Source organism: Syngnathoides biaculeatus, chromosome 9, assembly GCF_019802595.1.
Source record: "Syngnathoides biaculeatus isolate LvHL_M chromosome 9, ASM1980259v1, whole genome shotgun sequence".
NCBI lineage: Eukaryota > Metazoa > Chordata > Actinopteri > Syngnathiformes > Syngnathidae > Syngnathoides > Syngnathoides biaculeatus.
Window position 1 is genome coordinate 30169473 of NC_084648.1, and position 19722 is coordinate 30189194.

Below are 19722 nucleotides of genomic sequence, written 5' to 3' on the forward strand. Positions count from 1 at the left end.
ACACTTCGCTACAGTTTTAAGGACACAGTGCTCATCTTGTATAGAAGCAACACTTACTGTCACTCCAAAATAACTAACGTTTAAACTGCTGGCAACAAAAGGGAGTACACCCTTAAATGAAAATGTCCAAACTAGCCATTTGCCCTCCCGGGTGTCACGTGACTAGTTAGTCTTACAGTCTCAGGTGCGAATGGGAAGCAGGTGTTCTATTTTCTGAAATAATCACTCTCGTACTGATCAGTGGAAGTTCAAAATGGCCCCGTTACCCTGGAACAGAGCTGCAGCACACTTGACAAGACAACACAGCTGTTTAACAAAACCTTGGTACATTTCCACTTGGGGGTGTATTCACATTTGTTGCCAGTGGTTTAAATATAATTTTACATTCAAGCTATTCAAGCCGTATATCAATTACTTTGCATTCTAGCCAAGTGTCAGTTCGCCAGCATTGTCCCATGAAAACTGTGATGGCGTACTCATTTGTTGTGAGCCATTTGAAAAGATTGAAACAGACCTTCATTTCCATCTCCCACAGGAAGTCACCTGTAAGACAGCAAAAGGCTGGTGAATCGCTGATCTAAACACTCAACTAGCCACCGGCTTTATTTTGCGTTAAAAAAATGGTAACCATGCCAGTCAACAAGCATGAACTTTGCCTCAGTTTTCTTTCCTACAAGCTTGGCTAAATTCACTGCACTTGACTTGAGCACCATCTAGGTATCAAGAAGCAACGAGTTCCTTGTGCTTTTTGAGAGGGACAATGATCGGCTAAACCTGTTGGCTGTTGTGACACAGAACGCAGTGATTACGTGATCTCAGAAATGAGAGGAAATAAAATTGGGGCAAAGCTGGAGAGAGGAAAAGGGACAAGGCAAACAAAACAAATGGTGCGTTTGAGCTGACACGTTTTTACAGTTGTTTCATGAAATGTGTCAGTAGCCTTTCAGAGGAAGAAGAAAAAAAAAAAAAAGAAAAGAAAAATTGAAGGCTCTGGGGACTACAACTTGGCTATAAATATTAAGACATGGTTAACCGGTCAAACCATGACAAGTCATTAAAAAGATGGCAGGTAGATTTCATGATATTGAAAACTTGTTTCAGCTTGTTTCATTCGGAGGCATTGAAAGTAATCATTCAAAGAAAGATGATTCTAACATGTGACTCCGGGGGCATTTTTGTTTTCCTCCACTTGCCCTACTTCTTTGTGTTTTAGCTGCCAAATCCAAAGATGCCCTTGATGTAGCCGGTCAGGCCGCCCTTGACCTTCTGCTCCACCTTGCCGTCCAGGGGCGGGAAGGCCACGTGGTTGAGAGCGAGGTCAAAGAAGAGAGGCTTGCATGGGATGGGCTGGAAGTCAGGCGGGAAGTGCACCAGGTTGGGATGCTTCCCCACCAGGGACGGGTCGAGGCGGAACGTCTCCAAGCGGTCGCACAGAGGCTGGAAATCAACGAGGACACCATTACCGTAATGACACATACATGTTTTAGGCAGGGGTGGCCAACCTGCCGCTCTCGAGCCGCATGTGGCTTAAATGAAGGCACAAAAGCATATCAAAGTTCTGAACGCTTGCGTGATGTTTATTATGGTATTTGTATGTGCAGTTTGCTTGAGATTTTTACAGTTGTTGGGGTATTGTGACAACAAGCTCAGTGTGTCTGTGCTTTGTGCGTCACCCTGTGAGTGAGCCGGGACTACGCAGCAAAAGGGTGAGAAGGAAGGTAGCGTGATGGCTACTGGGGAAGTCTGCCTCTATTCCCGCCACCCAGCTTAGTTGCGCAACAACAGAAGGAAGACTTAACCCAGAGCAGGACGACCTCGGCTGTTGCTTGTCTTGTTGTTCAGAAAATGTTACCAGATCTTCAACTGTGCCGGCACATATCATATGTGTAAGAGAGCACACCATTTTATTTTTTTCAAATTACTGGCCCATGGTATGGTATAAGAGTCAATTTTTCTTATCACTTTGGTATGTGACATTCACAATAAATCTGGCTGAGCGAAGGCATGTGTCTGAGGAGTGAATGATATCCATGATTATGAAATGGCTCTACGGCTTTTTAATGTGTATGATGTAGCTCTTCTTCTTTGACTGGGTGGCCAACCCTCTTTTAAGGCATCAGAACCAGGGTGTGCCAAAGAATTAGGGCTATATTTTGCTGACTAGCAAAAATTCATCACAGCACGTGACTTATCTCCGGGTTGGGGGGTGGGGGTGTGACCAGGTTGTCATCTTGCAGACAGCGTATTTAACAAAAGGGGCTGTGGAGATCAACATAGCCAACTTTGGGGTTTCAACTGATTTATTTTCTTATAAGCTGCAATGACAGTGACACATTAATGGAGAGAGCTCTCTGTTCATAACTGAAAGAAGCTTTATCACTTGGCCAGTGCGGCTATAGCTGACATGATGCAAGTATGGGCTGGATGATAACCATATGTGACTTAAATATGCCCAACTTCATGAATCTATCCCGATCCTGCATGTGCCACTCTACACCATGCTGGCCAATGGGGTAATAAAAAAATAAAAACAGGCTAAAAATTAACTGCTTTATGCAATGATTCAGAGCGTTCAATGCCCGCTGTTCACATAATTATGGATTAAATACATCTGATCCAGCCCACATATCCACGGAGGTTGTGTCTCATATGCCGACTCTGCAAGGAGATGGGCTAGACCTGGTTTTTGAAGCAGCACAATGTATGACTGAAGAATTGAATCCCTAACGACGTGATGAAGATGTCGCCAGTGACTTAAATGTGTCTGCAGACCTCATTGATTTACTATCACCTCAAACGATCGTTCGTTTATGTACTCATACAGTAGAAATCTCCAAAATCACACAATGATGAAAACGAGCATCATAATGCACACCACGGGCGTTTTTTGTTGTATTTTCAGACTCCTGACTGTGTGAATCCTGCACAACATTAAGCCAAAATGTTTTAAAAGTAATTTCAAAAAATTGTTCCCACTTACCGTGTTGTCTTTGACAGGCTGTGGCGCAGGAACGTCAACAATCTCGCCAGTGTCTGAAACAAACATACCATGTGGTCCGTTTGCTCCATCAGGCAAAAAAATGTGCGCAGCTTTAAAAGTCCTTACCTAAAATAGCGGACGCTTGAAGAGAGTATTTTTCTGCATTGACTTTAGCAATGAGCTCCTGAACATCAGGGAGATCCTGTCAACATCACAAACAATGTCAACAATACAATTCAGAGGCTTCATAACAGGTTACAACAGGATACATTTCAGGTCAACATTAACACCACTGTTGCTCCCAACCTTCAAGCTGTTGTTCATGCTCTTGGCCTTAGACTGCACCTCCTTGGCATACTTGAGCACCCTCTCATAGAGCACCAGAGCCTCGCTCCACTTCTTCACCAGAACATAAGACTGGGCAATGTAAAAGCACCTAGAAAGGTAACAAACACTATAAATATCAAAAGGTATGCGACATATACGTCACGTACAGTGGCTGACCTGTAGGCTTTGTATGCCAGTGTCTTGAGGGAAACCTCTTTTTGGAAGGCGTGGTCATCCTCCAGGCCCTGTAGTGAGGAGAGTTCGGCCAGACTCTGGGGGTGGGGAAACAAGAGAGGCCTGTTCTAGGTGCCATGTTTGGATGACAGACATAGTGGTTATGTCATGTTGTATGTCCAGACACTTGCCTGCAGGATGATGTCATAGAGGCGAATGAGGTCTTGTGGACGGGGGCCCCTCTTATTCTCATCCCCCTCAGGCTCCTGTAGCTTGGCCTGCAGCGTGTGCGCCATGCTCTCATTCCGCTTCACCAGCGTGCACAGCTTGATGTAGCTCAGGTAGCTGGCGCAGGACACCACCAGCTTAAGCAAACATTTGAATGTGCTACAAATCTATGATAACCATTCTTACTTTTGTATTTGTATCAATACATGTGTCGTCACCAGATGCATAAAGTCATACTATATACCTCAGTGTTTTTTAAACTTTTTTGAGCTTGCCCAACTTTTTGGAGATTAACTTTTCTGGGGTGGAGTCGGCTGAAATAATCCACACAAGATCAGAGTTGATTTGATGCCCCAACAGAAAGATTACCAAACTGTGTTGTTTTGGGACGGTGGTAAATAAAGTCCTAGGCTATTATCAAAGGCTTCAGGGATAACAAATAACTGGATGGTTTGCCAAAATCCACATATCTGAAAAAAGTTCAATACAGTACGTTCAGCCAAGAGGACTGAAATCAGGCTATTCAAATTTCTCGAGCTCATCTACGTTACTTGTTAAACTCTTCCCCTGCCTCTCTGCTCCCGAGCCAGAGTGGTCAACATCACAAATGTGTGCTCTCACAAGTGGCTCTTCTACTCTGAGACACCCAATCAGAGGAAAGAGGGTGCTCTTAGTCAAATATGAACGAAGGGGATATGAACCTGGGTCAAAAAGAAGTAGTTGTCAGAGGGGCCTTTTCTGGACACTTGTATGACAAAAACTAGGGTGTTTTTTTTTGTTAAAATGGAATTGATATTTATATTAAAGTCCATGTTAGAGAGTTACTCTATGGAAGTCTAAATAGACAAAACATGGGACCTTTAAACAACTGCGGCAGTGGATCTTGGCGTTTCACTCTTAAACTCACTAGTTCATTAGCTCGCAAACTAGCTTGCTAACTCATTAGCTCGTGAGTTAGTAAACACCAGTTAAGTCTGTCTGTTGTTTGTAAGTCTCTGCTACACATGGAGCAAGGCTGTGGTGTGGACTTTACATTAGCCTTTTATGTTGATTGGTTTTAATGTCATAATTTGCTGATCCGATAAATGACATCACTGCTGTGCTTGGCAAAATACATTTAGTCCACGTCGCCATCGTATCCAGTACATTTAGATTCCAAACTGTTTTTACCCTTGCCGAGTGTCTTTAGACCTTATACTGTAAATATTTGACCCCCAATAAAGTTATTAATTTAAAAAAATGTCAGCTGTGTTGGACAAAGCACACATAATGCCCGGATCTGACTACAAGACAAATTTAGTCATTAACAATTGGACAATGTGAGACTAGTACAATAAAATCTTTGTTTTCTGATACCACCACACCCCTTTTTTTTTTTACCATCACTGGGCTTCATCTTGTCAACTCAAACATGACCAGATCATTTAAGGCTTACTTTAAGTATGTTCTCATACTTTTAATATGATACAGGCCGCAAGCAAGCAAAGTACACTAGTGTGGTATGGAGGAAGATATTGTCTGAGTGGTGGCCGCATTATTTTTAAATCTGTGTTGAAATGGAACATAAAAGTGGAATCTGAAGAAAACAACTGTTACTTAAAACACAGATTACAACAGAGGACTCAAGCCTGTTGTGTACATTCGCAAAATGTCAGCATACAGCACAAAATGTGTCTAAACTAGATTCCTTGTTTAATTCATCAGCAATTTGCATGCCGTGTCACTGCTATGTTGTTGCGCTATTTAAGTACCGGGAGTTATCGCCAGTCCACCATGAAACTACTGCGAAAAAAAATATTCAAGAAATTCTCTTTGCGGAATGTTGTGTGTAAAGACAACTATCAATGGATTACACAAAAACAAGAAGGTTGAACTCAATATGACAACACAAAGAGTGGCTATGTAAAAGGTAGATCACATAAGACAAATTACCTGTGCAGGAACTGCATGTTAGATACTTTCCCATTCTCACCATCAGAGCTCCTTTCTCGCTGTTTCTACAAGCACAATCAATAACCAAACCTCCTCAGACATCTTAAGTAAAGATAGACTTGGAAGTCAGAAAAACACCTTCCACTTGGGCTTAAAAAAGAAGAAAATAAAAGCTAATTTTGTGGTGACCTAATCGTACCGCCTCAGCCTTGAGCTCCTCTCGGACTGCTTGGATGGTGTCGCGGCACTCGGCCAGCAGGGTCTCATACAGATGCTCTTTGGTGTCCTCATTGGCTGCCTTCTCAAAACAGGAAACAAGGATATTGGATTACAAGCAACTAAAAATTTAGTGCCAAAAAAACACAAAGTTGGGTACACAATTCATAAGAACCAATGTTTTCATTGGCCATTGTGTATTTTCACAGCGAAGTAACAGATTACATGCATCTGTTCTCATATGTGGACGATGTCACAACATACTTACTGGAAAGGATTACACAAAAGGCACATCTGAAAAGGCTCAAAGACGATACCTGTGTTCAATTTCTAAATCCATTAAAAATGTTTGAAGTGCTGAAAACGTGAAAATAATATGAAATGTTGAGATATAGCTTAAGCATCTTTTTCACTGTTTGAATTTTCGGGAACACAGCTCCATAACGTCTCAGGGTTGGGCCGTATACTTTCGAGCGAAAATTCCCTCCCCTCCTGCGCAAGTACAAAGTGACGTCATATCGTTTGGCTATGTTGCTCAGTTGCGAGTTAGCTTTTAGCTGCCATATTGCTTATCCTCACAAGGGTCGTGGACGTGCTGGAGCCTATTCTAGATATCGTTGGGTGAGAAACGAGGTACACCCTGAACTGGTCACCAGCCAATCGCAGGGCACATATAAACAACCATTAGCATTCACATTCACACCTACGGGCAATTTAGAGTTTACAATTAACCTCTGTTAATTTTTGGGGATGTGGGAGGAAACCAGAGTAACTGGAGAAAACCAATGCAGTCACGGGGAGAACATGCAAACACCACACAACATTTTTAAAGAGAGTCTGCCTTTAAACAAGTAAGACAAATATCTTCAGAAAAAGAAGGAATGTGGGAGGCAAAAGTTCAGCTGGAACAACACCTGAATTTGACACTTGCATTAAACTTTCTGCCTGATTAAAGTCACAAACTCATGAAAGTCAATCACACAGGCTTCTGAAGCTCAAGTACTTTAAGTGTGAGACTTGAAGCAAGAATGCAGGCTTGGTGATGATGGAGGAGGAAGTAGTATGTGGGCCAGCAGAGTACTGATGCATTCCTGCACTCAACTTGCATAAACTCTACAGTTGTAAGGTACTGGTCATTGATATTATGGCTCCACACCATGCAAACATGAGAAAAAAAGTCCATAGATTACATTATGGAAAGTCGTGAAGGTCAGCAAATAAAATGTGATTATTATTAATTTTGATGTTTTTTTTTCCAAGACCGCATTTACTTTAGGAAGCTGTAAAGTGAATGACAGTCTTTGCAAACATAACTGTGATGAGCCAGATGAGATGTACACCTCCGGGGTGACGATGGCATTTAGCACAAACACCCTGACAACGCCCAGCACAACTAGCTTGGCCTGTTCACATTCTCTGCGGTTGAGCAGGAGGGCTGCATGCATATTGCAGACTGACAAGGGGAGGAAGGTGCACAATGTGGCTCTTCACTCCAAGGAGCAGGGACAAACTGATGAGATAACAGTGTGTAAAAGACAAGACGTAACATCCTCCGAATCCCGCATCTACACCTAGCACTCTCAGATCATAATTGTTTCAAGTCACTAGAAATACTAGTGTCCACACACACACACACACACACACACACACACACACACACACACACACACACACACACACACACACACACACACACACACACACACACACACACACACACACACACACACACACACACAAACTGGGTGTAGTCCTGCATTTGTGTGTGTACTGATATGAACAGAATGTAACTGTATGAAGACTGGAGCTGAATGCTAGAGGGTGTGAGGGGAGTGCCCACAAGAAATGCTTGCGACAAAACCCACAGGAATGACTGGAGGCAGTTCTGATTTGCCAACTGAGACTAAAATGATGACAATGACATTCATTGAAAATTCAGTAAACTACATGTATACACTTTTACATTGAGACTCATGCAAAGACATGAAAAGTGTATGACAGTAGAGCAGACCTTTACTAGGATACATGAAGTATATAACTTGCTATAGTTAAAAAAAGAACAAATGAAATAACTTAAAACTACTTTCTCTTTGAAGGCACCTAACTCTAAGCTAATGGAGAGAGAACAAGGTTGTTGCAGGGCAAGAATATCACTGTGGTGTTTTTAAAGCCCAAGTGTCATCCCTTATATACATTCTAAAATAGATATTGAAAAAAAAAAAAAGTAGAACATTCACTTGAATGTCTGTACAAAAAAAGAAATATGAGCGGAGAGCGCGTCATCCATGCGCAAAGTTGCCAAAGTGTCATTCGATATCCAAGTGGTCGCCATATTGGCTGCATCCTCTGTCCGTGACATCACCCGGACATTCTCCATTGAAAACACGCTGTGGCCCCTTCTATGGGAGACAAACACGCCCCTTCTGACACAGAAGCTCATTTCGAAGAAGAGAAAATCTCACAACTGAGTGAAGTGACCGGGGCAATATTACTCTATCATTTCAGGCCATATTTAGATGATATGCAGATCACTTCTAACTAATAACAGACTCCCAGACGGTATGTATGAGCAAACCCGGCCGAAGCCAGGCTCATCCGCGAGGCATAGCTTCGGCGGCAGCTCGTCCGCCCACCTACTATGGGAGACGGAAGCTCCTTTCAAAGAAGAGAACATCTCACAATCGAGTGAAGTGACTGGGGCAATATTTCCCTATTGTTTCAAGCCATATTTAGATGTGCGGATCACGGCCAAACCGCATGAGGCCAAACCACCTTCCCATCCGATCCACCTCCACACGGCATAGATGAGCCACCCCAGCCGAAGCCGTGATAGGCGGACACGGCGCCAACGGGCACATTGACACATTTTATCCCATTTTAAATGTTTTATCTCTTTCCTTTCAAATGCCTTTAATTATGGAAAGCACAATTAGTTACCTCGTGTATGAAATGCTCTATACAAATACATTTGCTTAGCTTTGCCTTGCATTTATCATCTCTGACTTACAGACAAGGATCTTTTCTTATGTTCTGAAAGGATTAAGTCCTCCCCCTCAACTATTGTTTTTTTTTTTTTTTTTTTAGTAGCTCTATAAACACCTACCTGTCATTTGGAACCCACGAAGCTCTCGTCCTTTGCACCCGTGCAATCCATTTTTCACGACAAACCAGGTCTCTTGCAAATTTATGAAGGGTAAATCCATCCTCCCAAATGTTCAAGAAATATCCAGCAATGCAACGAGCCAGCATTTTGGCTAACATGAAGGAAGAAAGAGCTACCTTCCCACAGGTAAAATTAATAGAAACAAACAAGTCCGTTTGAGTGCGCTACTGCCCTGTACGTCACTTCCTGCTTCTTCTCGAAAACAATCCCTCGAGAGGATTTTCACGGCGCGAGTTACAAAAAGCCATACACGTCAAAATTATGTTTTCAAGTGAAAAATGAATGGGTCCATACCGGCTCCCGGTTTTTCCATTAATAACATGCTAAAAATGATGCATTTCATGATAGTGGCCCTGTAAAGATGTTACTGAAATTGGCACACCATCTGCTCATATTATTTGTCATCTGACACTGAGCATCCAGACCTGTTTCTATGTTGTAGTAAGTTCCATTGCCCGTTTTATAGTTTGCCATCGTTGGAACAGAAAGATAACCACAAAAGGGTTTCAGTCACATCACCCCAAGAAAAAAAAAAACAAACTGAATTTTGAGGCAATATTGTCGAAAGTTTTTCTGCAGAAAACTGTTTCAATTAGAAATTAGAATTACAATATTTAATGTCATTGCACAGTGTATAATGGAACATAGGTAATTATGCCACTTTTGGGGTGTCGCGGTGTGCACACATTGGTGCCAATTCAAATTGGGATTCGACCGGGCCTGAAAGAGCGAACATAGTTTCAGAATTTTGAAATACAAACTCAAAAAGAACATTGTCATGTCCTGTGTGAGTTTGGTTAGAACTGTGTTACTTTGCCTCCATCTGCTGTCGTTTGTGTGATCAATTATGTTCCCATCAAATTCTAGCCTCTGTTCTGATAGATACACTGTATTTAATCACATGGCACCTCCAGTTCATAGTGAATGGAATCTGCTAAAAAATGTTAGCTTACATTACATTAGATGCATATTAGCTAAATGCATAAAGCCATCGTGTAACTCCAGTTCTCTCACCATTTCCTCTCAATGCATGTGCTGCGGGAAAAGCAACAGTTAAAGAGTTGTATTCTACCTTTCACTCATGTAACATTGGACAGTCTATAATGCTCAATGTGTGCATAAAAAATGTTAAGCTCACTCAATGTCCAAAAACTGACATGAATTCGATTTTGCTATGGCCATCATCTGTTACTGTCAAGACAGGTAACAAATTGGGATTTAGAGTCTTAATATACCCATGTGTGATATGTACCATATTTTTGAAACCATGAAATGCACTTAAGTCTTAAATGTTCACCAAAATGGACAGCATATCTTATGTGCACAATTGTTGTGTGACTTATCCACTGAAGTACACTTGAACACACCGTGAATAAAACAAGTAAAAGAATGACTCAAGAAATAATTGACACAAAACAATCACTTTAAACCCCATTTAAATGCTTCCACCATGCTTTGCAGCACCATGGAGGTTCGTAGGGCCACAAAGCGCCGCTTCGAGAGTGCCGTGAAGCATGTTGGAAGCATGTAAATAGCATTTAGAGTGCATGTTTTGTGTCAATTATTTCTTGAGTAATCTGTTACTTGTTTTATTATTTGCTAGTTATGCTATTCTGTTTGCTGTGGTGTGATAATTTTAGTTTTGATGTAGACCGGGAGTGTCTACAATATTGTCAGTGGAGCAATGTAAACTTCTTGTGCTTAAACATGTGAAATGCAATTGGTTCTCATTACCTCGTGAGTGCCATCATATGGTAAAACACGTGCTGGCATGCATGCATGCTAACAGTATCACCAGTGTGTTTAAGTGAACTTCGTTGGACAAGACACACATTTACAAATGTTGGGACTCAGTGTGCACTTAAAGGGCTCCTGTCATGAAATTGATGATTTTTAGTATGTTATTAATGAAAAAACGTCAGCCAATATGGGCCCATGCATTTTTTCAACCCAAAACATTATTTTGACGTATACAGCTTTTTGTAACTCCCGCCATGAAAATCCTCTCGAGGGATTTGTTTTCGAGTAGAACCAGAAAGTGACTTAAAGGACAGCGGCGCCCCCAAGTGGACATGTTTGTTTCCATTAGTTTTACCTCCGGGAAGGTAGCTCGTTGTTCCTTCGTGTTAGCCAAAATGCCGGCTCACTGCATTGCTGGACATTGCTTGAACACTCGGGAGAATAGATTCCGAAAATCAGCCACACCGGCTGAGGCGCCACATTCGGCGGTCACTGCTTCCGCGAAGGCTGTGCATCGGGATTTGCGGACGGGGACGGCTCAGAAGAACCCAGCCGAGAATGCCTCACTCATCTGCGTGCGCGCATAAAGCGCCCCGGCTCAACTGTGTTGCTCAGTACTGCGGGGTTTGTGAACAACACTCTAAAACAGCACCGCTCGGCTCCGTCATAAGCCACACTGGCCGGCTGCAATGAGCCGCGATGGCTCATCTTCGCCGCGGAAGTGGATCGGACAGGGATGCGGTTTGGCTGTGATCGGATATCATCTGAATATGGCTCGAAACAATAGTGTAATATTGCCCTGAGGGCTCGAAACAAAAGTGTAATATTGCCCTGGTAACTTCACTTGGTTGTGTGGTGTTGTCCTATTTGAAAAGAACTTCGGTGTCAGAAGGGGCGTCGGAAAAATGCGAATATCTCTGTCAAAGTCGCAGCAGTACTCGAACACTATCGAGACATTGTTGGCTGGGCGACGTGCACATCGACACATTTCATACGCGGAACTTTTGCTACGTTATGAGAGGGACCGATTACGTGGTCCGCCCCAAACTATTTTTTTTTTTTGGGAGCTGTATACACACCTACCTGTTATTTGGAACCCACGAAGCTCTCGTCCTCTGCACCCATGCAATCCATTTTTCACAACGAACAGGGTCTCTTTCAAACTTATGAAGGGTAATTCAATTCTCCCGAGTGTTCAAGCAATGTCCAGCAATGCAATGAGCCGGCATTTTGGCTAACACGAAGGAACAACGAGCTACCTTCCCGGAGGTAAAACTAATGGAAACAAATGAGTCCACGAGGGGGCGCCGCTGTCCTTTACGTCACTTCCTGCTTCTTCTCGAAAACAAATCCCTCGAGAGGATTTTCATGGCGGGAGTTACAAAAAGCTGTATACGTCAAAATCATGTTTTGTGGTGAAAAAACACATGGGACCATATTGGTTGTGGGTTTTTCATTAATATATAAAAAAATTTTCCGTTTGATGACACTTGAGCTTTAAGGTGCACCCCAATGTCAGCTGGCGTGTCTAATGTGGCACCTCATCTATTTAGAAGATAATTTAAGACTGCTAACATTGTGAAAATATGGTAAATTAAAAAAAAAAAAAAACAGCGCAAAATCTGTGAAATTGGGAGACCGCGAATGGGCAAGGGCACACTGTCCTTGCGCGTGCGCCGACCACACTGACATCCCTGCAGGTCTCCTCCACGTAGTTTACCTTTATACTTTAGCGCAACCCACGCATGCAGTTTTGTGTATATACTTCAGTTCTTCTCCAAGTCACAGGTGTTGCTACAGATTGTGTTGGCTAGGACGCCACAGGGGGAAGTTTCCTCAGCACCTTTAGGTTATTTCCAGCAGCCGTTTTTACTTACTTTAAGACATTTTTATATTTTCAAGCTCTAACAGGCAATTGTGACATGAAAGAGGCACCATCGCGACGTGGTGATTTTGGATGCAGTACTGACCTGAGCAATGGCGGCCTCGTTGTCTGCTAGACCCAACAGGAAGATGCGGGCCTTGTCGATCTTGACAGGCACACTCCTGCCACGCCACTCCACCTCGCTCATGGTGGCTGCCTGCTTGGTTCTGGCCTGAGTAATCAAGGTCTGGGGATGGAAGAGCAATGACCGTTGGTCCATTTGCAAGCAGTGAGCATCATCAATGTTCTCACCTCTAGTTTCTCAGCCATCATGCCTCCACCTCCACCAGTCAGTCTCATCTGCATTAAGTCATTGATGGCATTCTGGTCCCCTGCCAGACAGCAAAAGACAAGGTGTTTACTGTTTTAAAATACAATGTGTTAGTAATACGTTGCTCTTGTCTACCACGCTTAGCCAGAACTGTAACCTAGAGAAATACATAGATATTATAATGGCGGTTGGGGCCTGAATTAAAGTGTACAAGATTTTTACGCCAATGTCAAAAACCTCTCTGTATGGATTAATTCCATCCATCAATTTTCTTTGCCGCTTATCCTCACGAGGGTCTTGGAGATGGATTAATTCACCTTTACCAATTCCATTTTCAACCTTGGTTTAAAAAAAAAAAAGCAAGCCCATTAAGTCCATCAGATTAATCAGACCTCAAAAGTAAATTCAAACAGCAATCAATTTTCCAAGCAAACAAATAATATTGCTGATAAATTGAATTGTCCCACACCCCTTGTGAGGATAAGCGGCTAAGAAAATGGATGGATGGATAAATTGAACTAGAATATTTATGCATTGAGATGGTTTAGATTAGGTGATTGTACTTGTATAGATGTCTTCTCTTCTATGCTATTTATAATTCATATTAACATTCCGATATCCACTACAGTGTCCCTTTGCCTATTCACAGTCATCGTTTGCAGATTTCGGTCTCCGAGTTTTTTTTTTTTTTTTAATTGACATTTTTTATTACGATCGTAAAGGCCTTAAACTCTCTTCTAAATAGATGAGGTGCCACATTACACATGGCGCCTTACAATGTGGTACACCTTATGTGCACACAGAGTTCCAACATTGGCAAATGTTATGTCTGCAAGGCTTCTGTGTCAATTATTTCATGAGTTATTCTATGGTTTTATTATTTGCCAGCGATGCTATTCTATTTGCTGTAATGTGATCATTTTAGTTCCAATGTGACACTGTGAGTGTGTACAACATCATCAGTCATGACCTGCCTACACAGGCATTGTATAGGCTAGGGGTGCCTAGACTTTTTTACCCCAATATCTACTTCTCAAGCATCCAGCCTCTCGCAATCGACGGGGGACTTTTTTTTTTTTTTTTAGAATGACCAATGATGAAATAGAATGACCTAGTCACAAGGATCTACGCACTACAAAATGCCAAACATATTTATTTTAAAGTATGTTGAGGATTCTTCAAGTGTAAATGTATGTTTGTGTGCCTTGCATAACTGCATGAGCCAATATTATACAACATAATTAACTTTGAACATTTTTTGAAACTGACTTCACGTTGATGATCACTAAACACCATACGCATGAAACTGCACACTAGCTGTGTCACTCACTTCAGTGGATTCGTCCAACTGCAGTGAGAAACACAATCTCCGATCTCCTTCCACACATCAGTCATGGCTTCAAAGCACCTTTACAGCTGCAGAGACTTTATTGAAGATAATATTTACGCCTTATTTTTAAAAGATCGTCTTGGAAGAACTTCTTGTCATTAACGATGATGTGATGAACTCAGAAACGACGCTTCGGCCGGTGATGGCTTTCGCTGTTGAACTATATTGTGTGAAAAATGACTGCTTTGCAGCCAATTTGGACTTTAGTTCGTTCACTTTTCTCATTCTCAGCTTCTTTGTCAGTTTCGCATTTTCCATAAGCAGTTCAAAAATGCCGCTCCACATTTCACTCCACTGACAGATGAAGCAAATGCACTTCAAAAATGACATTATAAATTTAGCCGGCTCACATTCCATATGAAAGTGACACGTTTTTGTCTTCTTTACTCCAGCATTCATGCTTATATTTGTTATGATTTCTTAAGCGAGAGCTTAAAATAGGGGGAACTCACTGACAGAGTGTTTTCCTGTACTGTCGTTGTTTGCACATGCGTGGTGAGCTAAAGTAAAAAAAAAAAAATACGGCTGATGTCTTTTTTTTTTCTTGGCACGCCATCGGGATCGACAAACTGCCTGTTGATCGACACCCCTGGTGTAGGCCAATGTAAGCTTCTTCTGCTAACCATAGTGAAATGTAATTGTTGCTCACTGCCTTGTGAGTGCCATCATATGGTAGGTTTCATAAAAAATAAAAGATGTGCTGGTACTTAATCCATTATTCATGGTTTTCTTTATTTGCGGGGGTGTAAGGAATGTATAAAACGGGAACACTTTATTGCAACTGAAATTACGGAAATGTTCCCATTCTGGGGCTAATAAAGGTTATCCTATCTTATATTATAAATATAAGAAAATCCCTAGACTCGTATTCGGTGTCTTTTTGGGTGTAGTTAAATGTACATACCGGTTAATCTCGCTTATTCTACAACACACTGCCCAAAGCGCTTTACAAAGCCTCACATTCAACTGTATAACCCAATCACTTATTTTGGTGTTGTGCAACTTCATGACATGGTAACTTAGCATCATACTTTTCAGTTGTTTCCTTTTCCCTTCGCGAAAACAAACAATAGGTGAAAGAACCATGATAAGAAGTAGCATATCCACTGCCACGGAGGCAATAATCAGTGACTTACAATGCGCTTATATGAGTCAGAGAGGGTGATAGTTAAATAGCATGCACCAAGCAGCTTTCTTCCTTTTTTTTTTTTTTTTTAAAATCAATATATTGTTTATTTAATGAGACTCAATGAAATTTTCATGACTCTGTTCAGTCACAGCCCCATACTTTCCAGTAATGTCAGAATACGGATTTCCCCACTGGCCCCGCAATTTTCAGAACAATTGGTGTTAGGGCTGCAACAAGTGAACGTTCAGTAAACAATTATGGAGCGTCCCTAACATTTGGCAGCCCTGCTTACCTATATTATAAGCACAGTATCGGATGTTAGGCGATATCTCGTCTACACGCTGGCGATAGAGCGCTTCCAGATCCTCAGTGAATGCACTCGCCAGCTTCTCATAGATAGTCCTTAAATAAAAATGAATCATTATTATAGTCATCGACTATCATTAAATTACCACATGCAATAGGTGAGAGTCAACAGAACATATAAAGTGAAGAAGAGCTCACTTGCACTTGTTGAAGGCCTCCATAGCACATTTCCACTCCTGAAGTTCAAATTCTACCATGCCAGTCAGGTATGATGTATAGGCCTGCAGGAGGAACAACAAGCAGATCCACAAAGAATCTGAATTATTTCACGCAAAAACACTACACAATGTGGAAAAAGTGTTGTAGTAGCATTTTACACAGACACACACAGACAGACAGACAGACAGACACACACACACACACACCACACACACACACACACACACACACATACACACACACACACACACCACACACACAAACCCCTCCAAAGGTACTACAGCAGCAAGGTCACTTCTTTTGTTTTTGTTGTATACTGAAGACTTAGGTTTCTGCTAAAAGATGAATGAGACAAAAGTGCTGAATTCCAGCTTTTCTTATGGTATTTACATCTCGATAGGTTAAACACCTAAAACAGAGCACATTTTGTTTGAAACCACACTTTCAGGTGAGCATAGGTTTTTGCACAGACATGATTAAAGTGAATAACATGTGATATTTAGTGGCATACCCCTACTTGCAATAACTACATAAAACCTCCAACCCATTGACTTCACCAGACTGTTGCATTCTTCATTTGAAAAATATATAGTGTCATCAGTAAAGGCATGTGGATACCTGTGCTTCCAATTTTGTCTTGGCATCAACACGGGGACTCTCACACAGCTTTTCCAGCTTCTCACTGTGCTTGGCAGCTTTGCGGAGCCGGGCCAGCAGATGGAAACGTTTACGAGGCTCTGTGTTGGCCTCTTGCTTCAACTGCATTGCGTAACTCCATGCACGCTCCGCTTCCATCAAAACCAGCAACAAATATCTAAAAAGCAGGAGCATATTGGATTAGCCTTTGGGTAGTAATAAGCCATTACACTTCTCTAAAATCAATGACTCCCACACAGTGATGTTTCATTTTCACAAAAAACATTAATCTACTACAAACGTATCTTTGCTTATTTATTCCAGCAAGGTACAATGATAGGCTGAACAATTGAATGCTCATTCTCTATATAGCAGAAGCTAAACCCAAGTTACATATCCGCTTGTTGTCATTCATAAAAAAATCAGTAATATCTTCCCGTTACCCAAACAGGTCAAAACTTCACACTTTAATTTGAGAGATTACCATTATTTCAGTACATTCTTTTCTTATCGTGGTCAAATTATCAACTGACATTAGTCATTTTTAAATTAAGAAAAAATTGACATTTTTAGGGGACTGTTTTCCTACCATAAGACAAAGATAATGGCATTCCAAAATGTTTTTGTTGTTGTTAAGTTACACAGGTACTATTAACTAATGACAAACTATTACAAAACAGTCTGACTGTAATTCATATATTGATTGCTGTCCAGTACTGAGGGACCTAAAAATAAGTTATTTATATATTATTTGATAAATCAATTATCAGAATTTTATTCTGCCAAATATTGGTGGAAGCATCAGGCTGAAAAAAAAAAATCAGTCAGGCTCCACTTTTTAATAACGTTCCTTACCTGCTGTCTGAAAGCATTTCCACAGTTATTTTTTTCCCAACAAACTTGTGCCGGTTCCCCATCTTGAATCCAAGAGCCTTACGTAGACGACGCAGTCTACGAGAACAGTAACCTCTGCAGAAGATTAGGTGGAGATATCTTTATGGCTGGAGTCACATTATCAAACATATGTAATCTTTTTACAGGAATCAATCCAGAACCAGACAGCATCTTACCTATATCTTTGGTAGTCTCCGTGTCTGAGACCATGCAGCTGCTGGGACTCCTTGATGATTTGCAAGACTACGACCACTGTTAAGGAGCCATATTTTTTGTTTGTTTTTCGCACAGAAGAACAAACATCTCATTTTAACAGAATCCATGAATGTATTTAAGCACTGACTAGTGTTTCCGTACATGACTGAATAAGCAACACGAATAACGCACGCCTTTTCACCTTATTTGAATTTGCCGTCTTTAGTAACTTAATTTTAAGGAAAGCAATTTTAGAAAAATACTTAGCCTGTGTCAGTGTGACACGTAGCCCACATTGCTAGCCTCCGACATGCGCAGCTAACATGCTAAGCGTTGGAGCTTTGCTTTGTTCCTTTCCTCCTATCCCACAAAAGAAAATATGTACAACGCGACAAAAAGATACTTTCAAGTCCAATTCCTCCGCCCAGTGAGTTTTCCTTATTTTCCTCTGAGGAGAAAACTTTCGATTCGTTTTGCTTTACTGTGGCCATTTCCAAAGGCTAACTGAATTCAGTGCAGCCACACAGTACAGTAAAGACATCCCGACCAATCACGCTGGAGGGAGGAGAAAGCGTGTCTGGAAGACCTCGCGAGAGTTCAAAGACCCCGTGTGTTGAGGATACAGAGTAATGTCAGAACTACTGATCTAAAAAAAAAAACAAAAAAAAAAAGATTGGATGGCTCATTGGCCACTAAAACTGAAGTCGCTATCTGCCATCTTGATACTCGCCAGAATCGCCAGTTTCGTGGCTGTGAGATAACATTCCACAGGTAAATTGGAAAGATTTACTTTGACACTGTCAACGTTTGTTTTTAAAGGGATTTTTTTTCTGATGATCTTAATTCACTTGAACAAGGTTTTGTTTATGGTTGTTGTTGTTCACTCTCTGCTTCACCTTTATAGGCCAACAGTTTTTCGCGAAAAAACCGATGTAAACATTTTCCCAAACTTCATCAGTGGATAAGCAAGAAAACACATTTTCTGTGAAATTTTTGATAAATTTCATAATACAGAACTATGCAAATTGAATTGGATTTTAAAATGCGGGGAAACAAGTTTAAGTTTAAATTTTCTGTCTTAAATAGGACGTCACAGAGACAACAAATGAACAATGCGTTTAGCACATATTTTCCCATTGCGAGTCCTTATTTCCCAAAACATATCTAACTGATTGACTTACAATTTCATGTTTTTATAAAAAAAAAAAAAAAGAAATGGTTAGTTTTTTTCCATGTTATTATGATAGTGCTTCATAGCATATTTTGGGAAAAGTTAACGTCACGGAAATCTGGCCCTGGGTAATATGCAAGGTTTCTTGGTAGTCATGGTGTTCTATGTCTTTCCTTTGCACTTAGCCTTTTTTGGCTTACCCAGTCGAATTAAAATTCCTTTATGTTACCAGAACTGAAAAAATATCAAGCTCACACGACAAGTTTTAATTCTACTTGCCAAACAAAAAGAATAACCCCGCCATAATCCAACCTGTAAAACCATGTCCCCCAAACGTTTTGGGGGTACCAGGATGGGGGCCAACTGGCTTCAACCAATCGACGTACCGCTAGATGCGTATGCGCTAGCCAGACTTTTTTTTTGTTTAAATCAATGGTCAGAGCCAATGACGTAGAATATAGTAGCCATTGATCAGAATCCAGACTTTCGGCCCGTGACCATGTTGGAAAGGTCAATATTCCCAAATCAAAGGCAATGCATGGTCATAATACTAATTCTCAACATCCATCCATCCACTTTCTTTGCCGATTATCCTCATGAGGGCTCATGCTGGAGCCTATCCCAGCTGTCATCGGGCAGGAGGCGGGGTACACCCTGAACTTGTTGGCAGCCAATCATAGGGCACATTTAGACAAACAGCCACACTCACAATCACGCCTAAGGGCAATTTAGAGTGTCCAATTAATGTTGTATGTTTTTGGGATGTGGGAGGAAACCAGAATGCCCGGAGAAAAGATAAAGATAGATAAAGTTCATGTGCATTAACT

General features: G+C 41.3%; 1 protein-coding gene across 1 annotated transcript; it reads right to left on the reverse strand.

Moving 5' to 3' along the window:
* Nucleotides 1-856: 856 nt before the first annotated feature.
* srp68 (signal recognition particle 68) lies at nt 857-18319 on the reverse strand. Its single transcript, XM_061828838.1, has 16 exons — nt 18128-18319; nt 17706-17772; nt 17491-17604; nt 16618-16813; nt 15979-16061; nt 15767-15876; nt 12937-13016; nt 12731-12871; nt 5841-5939; nt 5642-5706; nt 3673-3826; nt 3485-3579; nt 3287-3416; nt 3107-3182; nt 2981-3033; nt 857-1437 (listed from the first exon to the last, which is right to left on the reverse strand). Exons 1-16 carry the CDS (start codon nt 18213-18215, stop codon nt 1210-1212), a joined length of 1779 nt encoding a protein of 592 aa, XP_061684822.1. The 5' UTR covers nt 18216-18319; the 3' UTR covers nt 857-1209.
* Nucleotides 18320-19722: the final 1403 nt, after the last annotated feature.